The 10,744-nt window shown below is 34.1% G+C and overlaps 1 protein-coding gene and 1 long non-coding RNA gene across 2 annotated transcripts; both read right to left on the reverse strand.

Moving 5' to 3' along the window:
- Positions 1–983: 983 nt before the first annotated feature.
- LOC145018315 (uncharacterized) lies at positions 984–2,269 on the reverse strand. Its single transcript, XR_013666954.1, has 3 exons — positions 1,601–2,269; positions 1,197–1,241; positions 984–1,107 (listed from the first exon to the last, which is right to left on the reverse strand). It is a non-coding gene; the product is annotated as an uncharacterized LOC145018315 (long non-coding RNA).
- Positions 2,270–3,843: 1,574 nt separating this feature from the next.
- On the reverse strand, positions 3,844–6,215 carry LOC145017511 (ribulose bisphosphate carboxylase/oxygenase activase, chloroplastic-like). The gene is made up of 7 exons (XM_078975532.1): positions 6,056–6,215; positions 5,574–5,908; positions 5,377–5,482; positions 5,199–5,284; positions 4,632–5,104; positions 4,267–4,548; positions 3,844–4,165 (listed from the first exon to the last, which is right to left on the reverse strand). Exons 1-7 carry the CDS (start codon positions 6,098–6,100, stop codon positions 4,050–4,052), a joined length of 1,443 nt encoding a protein of 480 aa, XP_078831658.1. The 5' UTR covers positions 6,101–6,215; the 3' UTR covers positions 3,844–4,049.
- Between the last annotated feature and the right edge of the window lie 4,529 nt (positions 6,216–10,744).

A 10,744-nucleotide genomic window follows, 5' to 3' on the forward strand; every position in this document is an offset into this window, starting at 1 on the left:
TTTTAAAAATATATATTTTTTTAAAAATTACAATTTTTTACAAACAACAATTTTTAAAAGAACTGTAATATTTATGAAAAAAAAACTATATTTTTTAACCAAATAAATCAACATTTTAGGTACGTATATACCTATTTTTTATACTATAATATTCGTAAATAAAATATAAAAAAACCCATTTTTATTTACTAATTTACATAGATATTAGTTAAAATATTTTATTCGATAGAAAATAAAATATAAAAAAGAATGCTAAAAAATTTCAAAGCGTTTTCATATACCCGTTCAAAATTTCTATAATTTCTTCAATTTATCGTTTTCCATCTCCTCATTATTTTCCACAAATTATTTTAAATGTGCAAGAAAAAAAAAATGATTAATACAAGAACACTTACAAATTCTTTTATATATGCTTTACATGTGAATCACATGTAATTCATACATGATTCACTTGTGATTTACATGTGATTCACTTGTGATTTACACGTGAATTGCATGTGATTCATATGTGAATTACATGTTATTTACATGTGACTCACATGTAATTCATATGTGATTCACATATAATTTACATGTGAATTACATGTGATTCATATCTGAATTACATGCAATTTACATGTGAATCACATGTAATTCGTATGTGATTTACTTGTGATTTACATGTGATTCATATGTGAACTACATGTGAATCACATGTAATTCATATGTGATTTACATATGAATTACATGTGATTCATATGTGAATTACATGTGATTTACATTTGAATCACATGTAATTCATATGTGAATAACATATGATTCATATGTGACTTACATATGATTTTTATCGATCAGACATCTTAATATCACTAACCCTCTAGGTTACTCTACAGGAATTACATGTGATTCAAGAACAATAATTAATTAATAAAAAAATGAACAAATTTTAGTAACTTTTTATAATTCTTTTTGAGAAATGAAAAGTTTTAGTCAACTTGAAAATTACCTGCGTTTTGGGTTTGAATCCAGTTTGACCAGCTTGTTCTATGGCATTGCATCCTTATAAATCTTTAATGGAGGTTGATCATCCATTCTAAGAACAACTTATGCTGGAAGACTATCAATAACCTACATATCACACAATTATATTGCCACATTGAATGCCTTATGCATCTTTTATTTCTATTCCACAAAAGTTAGATTGTGTTGCTTCATACCATTAATATCAGTTTGTCATAAGAAGGTGGGACCTCATAAAGTTCCTGCATTAGCAAAGTTCACCAAGTGAAATAAAAGCTTAAATCATCAATTTCTTGGAGAAAAAGTTAGTGATTTTTGTGTTTTCTAAGTATATGAATTTTTAGTTACCGTTAATTAGCTAATTTATATTGTCCAATTATACAAAGGAAAACTTAAGAATGTTTATCATTCTATCAGTGGTATCTGGAGTGAAAATATAGATGGTATAATGATTTAAGTTGGTCAGGATGCAGAAATGTGAAATTTTGATCTCAATTGAATCACAGGAGGAAGGACGGAAGCTCTCTGGTCTACTATTTCGGAGTTAAGTCAACCAAACGGTAACGTTCTTGATATGAAACATTTGGAAATGAGTTTGTACCTGTCACCGAAGAGAGTTGATTTAATCAGAAAGAATCCAAATACGAAGAGTGAAAGACCAACGATCTAAAACAGAATTACAGCTACGATGAGAAGTGTGAAGTTGGTGCAGGTTAACGAAGCCATTGTTTGCATTTTGAAGTTGATCAAAGCGCTGAAATTGAAAGTATATATAGAGACCAATTACAAAATAATATGCAAAATCAGAACCCATGTTATGTGAATATCGGTACTTTGGAACGAATTCCACTGTCATAGCCACCAAAGTTTCGTTTTGCTAATCTTTTTCTACATATCTGATCAGAAACATGGGTGGTAGATAGAGACGGGAGGGGATGAGGAAGGCGATAAATCGAATGAGTGAAGATTGTCAGATTAATCTGATTAAAGGAAGGAAAGTATCGATACTTAGATCTGATTGCAATAAAGTTTTTCTAATCGTTTGATTCTCCTCATGAACTTCGATTTCTGGATATAAATTGTTGATTAAAGGGATATCGCTTGAAGAAAGTTGGAGAATCCAGACAACTAACAAAGTGAAGAAGATGAGATAGTTGCCTTATTTATCGATTCACCATTGATTTTTTATTCGGCCGGAGGCGACACCAAATCTAAGCAATGGTGGTGAGGAAGGAAGGTGAGAGAGAGCATCCATGAGTTTCTCAGTTTCTATCGCTGATTAAGAGAGAATAAAGAGAGGGTTTTTCGTTTTTTACATATCTAGTTTATCATATTATAAATTTAAGAAATTATAATCAATTTTGTGTTTCCTAAACTACCCTTGTGTTAATCTGATTAAGTTATCCCTCTATGTTTAGTTTTCTACTTATTTACAAATATACCACCAAGCATCTTAGCCATTCAAATTTTCAATCTAATGCTCCACTTTGGTTCGCAGAATGTTTTTGATGGAATTGGAATCTGTTAAGGAATTGAAATTTGTCTAGAATTGCAATAAAATTCTATATTTTATTTGGTTGACATGAATGAAATTTGAATCCAATTTCATATCATGCTTGGTTGGCAAAAAATGGAATTGAAATAATATAAAATGATAAAATTTCCATTTTCTTTTTTGGCTTTTTTTTTTTTTTTTTTTTTTTTTTTTTTTTTTTACTTTGTTTTATAAGTTATATGTAAAAATATATTATATAATTTATAAAATTAGTAAATGATTGTGATGGTGTCAACGATGTTGATGGTGGAAATAGTGGTGATGATGGCGACATAGGTGATGGTGGGTAGTAGAGGATGTGATGATGATAGTGGTGGTAGTAATTATGATGGTGATGGTGGCAGTCATGAGTAGTGGCGGAGGTGGTGGGTGGTGTAGTGATGGAGGTGGAAATGGTGGTAGTAATGATGGTGGTGATGAAGATAGTGGCGAAGGTGGTGTTGGTGGTGGTGGAAGGTAGTGTGGTGGTAGATATGGTGATGGTGTTAGAGGTGGCGAGTGATGGTGATAATGGTGGTGTTGGGTGGTTGTAGTAGTGGTGGGTAGTGGTAGAGGTGGTGTATAGCGTGTGGTGACGATGGTGATCAATAGTGGTGGAGGTGGTGGTGGTTGTGGGGGAGGTGGTGATATCGGTGGTGGGTAGTGGTGGTAGTGATCTGTGGTGGTAGATGTGACGGTGCTAGTGGGTGGAGGGTGGTGGTAACGAAGGTACCGGTGGTGGTGGCGATAAAAGGGTTTCATATGTAATGTTAAAAGTAAAATGGGTAATATGGTAAGATTCAACATTATCATTTGAAAGAAATTTTAATTCCTTAAGTTTTTAGATGGAATTTATTTTTCCTCGTTGGAAGGAGAATGACTTATTTAGGAATCCAATTCTTTTTAAAAGCTTGAATCAAATAAAAAAAGTGATGGAATTAGATTCCAATTCTATCTAATTCCAATGGATTCCAACGAACCAAACGATACATTAGTTCTCGGAAAAAATATGAGTTCTTAAATGATTTTCCCTCTCTCTCTCTCTGTGTGTATATATATATATATATATATATATATATATATATATATATATATATATATATATATATATATATATATATATATATATGACTCAAATTACAATTTTTTGATATATAGATACCAAATGTCCAAATTTTCAATTTATTATTTTTCTTTTCTTTTCAGTTTGATCGATTTGCCCCGATTGATTTTGATTAATTTTCGATTTTGAAAGTAAATCTAAGAGATCACAAAGTCCAAACTAAACAATATCTTTTGTAATCATACAATAAACTTCAAATCATGGATGTTTGATTAAAAAGTAAAAACAACATAGCCCAACAAATATAGGCTTGAATTCCTTTTAGTCCAAAACAACTTATTAGAGAATTAATTAACAAACAAAATTATAAAAAAGGTAGCAACAATCTTTCAAGATAGAACTATTTAACATCCTCTTAGAGACACATTCCCTGTTCCCTTAAAGTTTCTATATTTAGACAGTATAATTGCAGCTTCCATCGTCACTCCTAGCCGTGGGATCAAAGTTAGCCGCACCCGGGTCGGTGCACCCTTCCGGAACTGGAACCTGCACCTGCTGCGCCGCTTTCCCTGCACCCAACACCACAACATAAACCAAAATCATCAGAATTCAGAAACAACACTTCCATTAAACCTCATCAAATCCATTTTTAACGATTAACTAAGCTCACCATAGAACTCTCCTCTAGCAATGGAATCCCTGTTAGCATCTCCGAGCGCCGCCGAGTCCAAATAAGTCTCCGCCAACTGCACTCTCTTCACATTATCCTGTTCTTGAACCAACATGTTCCCATACTCCAAGAGCTTCTCAACTGTTATCTTCGGTTGTTCAAATGTCGGAGGCCCTTCCCTTGAGTTCACAAGCCTCTTCCCTATGCCTTCCACTCCGATACCTCCGATCCACTCCCTCACTGCATCATCGTACACTCTTGCCCTCAATGCTCCGAAGAAATCTGAACAAGAAATCATTCGTAAGTTATACATATATACATATGTTTTGACATTTTCCGAGGTTAATTTACGGAAGAAAGAATACCTATGGATTGTCCTGGAAAAGTGTCGACAAGCTTCGTAACACCTTCAGGAGAGAGACCATCGGTTTTGAAGATTCCGATGCAGACACCGATTCTGTCTTCTCTCGTCGGAGCCCAGTAGAATTTCTCCATACGTCCGTCACGGATGAGGGGGGCGTAAAGGGTGGAGAAGTCATTACCGGTGACGATGATCGGAACTCGGGGGTTTTCTTCCTTGTTGTACATTCCGGGGAGTTGAACGTTGGTGGGGTTATCGGCGATGTTCATGAGGGTGGCGTTCACCATTTGGTTGTTGACGGTGTACTGGGTGGTTCCACCCATTCTTCCGGCACCGGCGTCAAGATCGTTGATGAAAAGGCAGCACATTTTACCCTTCTTGATAATATCTGCAGCTTCACGGTACCTTTGCCGGATCAACTTCGCCGGTTCTCCGGCGTTCCCACTTTCTAACTCTCCGGCACTCATCATGATTGGGCTGGAGTATTTCATACATCGAATCAAAACTCAAAATTCAAAAAAAAAAAAAAGAAAAGAAAAATCTTGCTGAGTTTTTGACAATCAAGACTTACGTGATTCCCATCTTGGCAAACACAAGTTCACATTGGAAAGATTTACCCTGACCTTTTCCTCCCCACACACCCAAAATGAGAGGAACCTACATAATCAAAATAAAAAATTACCGATTTTTTCTGAAATTGAACTAATAGAATTATAGAAACTGCATAGACAAAGAAATATAATCCAAACCTTGATGTTGGGTAAAGTCATGAAGTTCTTGGTGATGTGAACAACAAGTTTGTCCATGAAAGCAGGCGCAATGTAGAACCCATCCATGTTGTTATCCAAATTGTATCTAAACATCGAATCAAACATTATACATCATGCATAATCACAATTCATTCGATTGAGAGGGTATTTAGATGGATGTATAGAAAGGTACATACGAGCGGAGACCAGTGCTGACGTATTCATAAGAACTCATGACAGCAAAATGGGTTCCGGCGTCTTGTGGAGCTTGGAAGAGAGAATCAACCATACCCTTCCCTCTGGTGATGTCTTGTTGATCATCAGACATGTCATATGCGAGTCCCTTCCATCTGTCTTTGTCAGTCTGTTGGGTTTCCTCGATCTCTTTCTCAGCTGCGAATATTTTGAAGGAGAAAGACTTGTTGTTGTTGTTGTTGTTGATCAGTCTTGAGTTCACTATCTTCTTCAAGTTGCTACCCAAGAAAGAAGAGTTTGGGACTACAGCACTACCACTGCTTCCATTAAAGCTCAACTGTAACAACAATGGCGGATTCAGTAAATCAAAACGAAAATACAAATACCCAGTTAGAGATATCGATCAAATTACTAGTTGTCTTGAGTTAATTTTATAATTTCAAAGGAACAACAAGAAGCATCGGTAGGGATGAAAGAAGAGTACCGGAACACGGTTGACGGCTCCGAAGGTGGAGACGGCGGTTGCCATTGATCTGAGTTGACTGAAAGACTGAAATCAGTGGAGGTGAAGACGAATTGCACAGTAATCTGAAGGGTAGTAAGAGAAGATGAAGATGACTTATAGTGGTGAAGTTAAGATGGGAGAGGATTAGTTTTGGAGTCGTTGAAGGCCACACAATCAAGATTGCGCGCCATGCCACGTGGCTGTCAGAATATGATTTTTGATTTGAAGGTATTAAGATTGGGAAATGGGGTTCTGGGGTTAGCATTTAACCCTTGATCCTAACCGGTTGCGCATTATTTGGGCTCATCTTTACCACACATGTCCCTTTTTTGTTATCAAGTTGGTTTTGTAGCGTATTGTGAAAATAATTGAAGTTGGAAGGTCTTGTTGGACACATTGGTGATGCTAAAACCCAATAACACCTTTCAACGTAAAAAAAATTTAAACGATAAGTGGATCATATTTGACCCATTGCCATGGATGGATAGGATTGGCTCTTGACGTCGGCCCTAAAGGCAAATTAATTGTAGATTGAAATTAAGACCGATGGGATGGGACGGTAACGCTGTGGAGCAGCATGGCGTTACCACTTGAGAAGTACGCCACCAAAAATATTGTGGTACATCTCATTGTTGTTGTAACATCTTGAAACAGGAGAGATATTGCGACAAACAGTTACATGACCGTTGGTTTTGGTCATTTACTTAAAAAAAAGTAAATATTTTTTGACATATAAATCCATATCATTTTATCCTAATGTTTTCATATTTTTTTTCATACGAAAAAATTCATTAAGCACTAGCAAAAGGTTAGAAAGGATTACATCAAGAAAAACAAGTTTTAGGATCGCAAAGCCATCTACTCCAAATTGGTCTAAGCTTTCTAGACCAATTTGACACAAAATAATAATAATAATAATAATAATAATAATAATAAACAAAAACAAAAACAAAACAAGAAAAAAACAACAAAAAAATTGTGTTATACTTAAATAAAAAGAATTGGTTTTTTTTTAATCTGTTTAATTCATTTTTTCTATATTTTATACAATTCAACAGCTCATTTGTAACACCTCAAAATTTTAAAACTTTTTCAAACTTAAAAATGATAAGATTTAAACAAAATATTTTTGTAAATTAACCCATATTTAACAAAAAACTTAGTCCCACAAAAACATTTACAATTAAAAATTTGGGTGTTACTATTAAACATCAATACAACCATAGTAAGTAAATAACAATTACACAAATACAATTAATAAGGAGCATAACAAGTTTCACTCAATTCTCTATCTCTTAACTTCAATCTTCATATCTTCCTTTTAATTGCAACTTGGAATATATGATTTTAGAAAGAGATATGTAAGACAAAAATGTCTCATGAGATACATGAGTTTGTAATCCAAAACATTTTTCACATTTTCATAAAAAAAAAAAATTCATCATGCGAAAGATATTTCAAATAAACATTTTCCACATTCCATTCTATATCAAAACATTTTATTAGGCATCACATAACATACTATATTGGAACATTTGGATCTTTGAGGTACTAAATTCAAGTATTTAACATTTGGAAGTGGGCCACGACATGAGTTATGCCTCATCAAATTGTGAGTTAGCTTTAACTCGTAGATGCATATTTCTTTGGGTGTCACGGCATGATCCATTACTGACTATGTTGTGAGAACCATTTGATGGCCAAAAACCCTAGTTTCGGGTATATGCTCATCCTCGGACTCCTTTACTCTCTAACGTCAAGAAACCCTAATCATAACCCTCTTAGAGATTCTTAGCCATTTTTGGTACATTTGTTAGCTTGAAGAAGAAGAAAAGGAGGAAAAGAAGTGTCCTAGTGGTGTAGTTTGCAAAAGAGCATCATCATCATCATCTCATTTTCTTGTTGGACCTTTGTAAGTGTCAAAGACTCAGACTTTATCACATTATGGCTAGATCTAGGTTTTCGTCCCATTTCTTCATTATTAAGCAAGCTTAAGTGGAGAGGACACATAATGTTAACAACTTTATGAATTCTAAGGGTCCTTTAAGCATCAAAAAGTCCACGTCTAGAAGTTGGTGAAGTATTTGACTCATGCATGAGAGTGTGGTGTCATATTTTTACTTTTGACCTAGAATGAATTAAGGACATGCATGGAGCATGCATGTTCGTAAAGTAAACATTTTTATGGACCTTTAGAGTCCCTTTAAGATTCTAAAAGAGTTAGGTTTGGAGACTTAATAGTTTAAGGATATAATTCAATAAGGAGATGGTTCAGAATGAAGTCATGACGTGACACTTGAGGTGTTACGATGTGACCAAGATAGTGTTGGATTAGTGTCTAAGCCCGTAACCATATTTGGTAAATACTTGACCCGGTTGTGCATGGTCCTTTTGGGTTGCCTTCACCAAAACAACTTGAATGGAGAAATAAATAGAGAAAGAGGTTATTATGATTTATTAATATGTTATAAGAATAATATATTAAAGGAGAAATCATATTTGTTTAATTAATATTGGTCAATAATTAATTAGGAATTAATTTTGTGATCAAGTGTAATTAATTAAACTTGAAGGGCTGAATTGTAATTATGTGATAGTTACAAAATAGGGAAATGGTTATCCTTGGAGAAGGGTGGACGAATTCAAGAGATTGGATATCCTTGAAATCGTCCATATGGTCCAAGAGATAAGGGTTATCAAGGCTTATCTTATGGTTGCTTGGTGGGCAAGTAACTAGATAAGGATAAAGACTGAAACCCTAATCCCAACCCTATATAAAGACCCCTAGCCCTTAAGAAATCATCCCACTTGCTTCTAAGAGTTCCCTAGACCGATTTCTACCTCCTCTCTTCTCTCTCTATAGCCTCTCCAATTGCTTGTGGTGTTTGTGAGCCATTAGAGGCACTACACTTGTGGTGCTTACTTTCAAGACTTAGGGTTTGAAGATTTAAGTTGTTATTGCAATATAACAACAAGAGGTATGTGATCTTACCTTATATATGAATTTCGAAAATAACAATCTACTTTAGGGTTTTATTCATGTATTTATAATGTTGTGTATCTAATAGTGAAAACATAGATCCAAGTCTAGGGTTGCATTCACACATATGATTGTTTGTATAAAACCCATCAGTGGTATCAGAGCCTTTGGTTAACTTGTTTTCAATTAGTATTATTCAATTGTATGAACTTGACAAATTAGGGTTTATAGCCAATAAACCCTAGGAGGCAATAGATTTCGAGATTAGGGTTTCATAACCCTAATTTGCGAAAATCTTGAAAGGGTTTATTGAATCCTTTCCTTTTAATCCAAGATTTCGAAATATAGGGTTTGCAAACCCTTAGATTTCGAGATTTGTCTCCTTCCCCAGGATAAGATCCTAAATTTTAGGGATTTGGATAATCCCATATCTTGTAATTATCTCTTAATAGTTAAATATGGTAATTAAAGATTTTGAATTATCCCCTCCCATTATTTTTGAAATTTAGAGGGATAAAAAGGGATTAGGATAAGTTAATTGTTTAAATGGTAATTATCCTTTAAGATTTAATAATCCTTTATGATTTAATAATTTGAATTACATGTTTAATTTGAGATAATTATTAAATCAAGAGTTTTAATATTTAAAATTTTAATTTAAATGGTATTAAATTTTGAAAATTTTAAATTGAAGATTAAAACCCTAGTATTTTGAAATGTTTAAAATACACCCTATACTATTATATTATTACAAGCTTAATATATATATATATATATATATATATATATATATATATATATATATATATATATATATATATATATGTATATGTATAATTAAAATGCTAGTCTTACCGTTAGTAGGCCTCATTCACGAAGCCGATCTATAATGTGGGTATAAGGTTGCTACCTATAAAATGGCGCTTAATGGGTGTACACTCACACCCACCGCTTACTTGACTGGTGGAGGGTTGTTAGCCGAACGGGTAGGATAGGGCAATCCTCTCTTCATTAATAAGTATAATGAATCTATATAAAGTAACTAAACAGTTTTGCAAATTCCCAATCCTAGTTACTTTAGGCAAAAGTGAAATTGATGCAATCCCATGAAATTACACTTTGCACCCTTGCTAAGAAGTTAGTGGAGCTTGTGTGGTTTATCGGCGCACTAATTGGTCCTAAGAAAAGGTGGTAAAGGGTGATTCATTGTTTGTCATAGTTCGATGGAGTGTGTGTGGTTTACCGGTACATTGAATAGGTGATTGTAACAATGAAGGCACCATGTAGATTTGCATGGTTATTCACACCCACTTTGTGATCCTCGGCATCCCAGTCAAAAACGAGGGGGGCATATCGAGATTTAAACATGCCATTTAAAAGTTTAATGAATCTCCAAGAAAATCTAGGAATTCTCAATACATTTAAAACTTAAGCTTATGTTTTTCATGATGAAGAATTAGTAATCGTCATTCACTTACCTCCAAATTATTTGCATGTTGGATTACGACATCCATTTTCTAATATGTAAATAATGTTGTTGGATCCTATCCCTAATTTTTCATTTTGGGTGTTTAATTAAGGATTCAATTCTAATCAAACTTTGTCCTTTCTACTTGTAGATGTCTAACGCAAACAACGTTGCTGCTAGCTCATTCATGCTAATGAGCGTTTGTCAAAAAGTGACTTTC

This window comes from Lactuca saligna, chromosome 9 (genome assembly GCF_052625555.1).
Source record: "Lactuca saligna cultivar CGN05327 chromosome 9, ASM5262555v1, whole genome shotgun sequence".
NCBI classification, from domain to species: domain Eukaryota; kingdom Viridiplantae; phylum Streptophyta; class Magnoliopsida; order Asterales; family Asteraceae; genus Lactuca; species Lactuca saligna.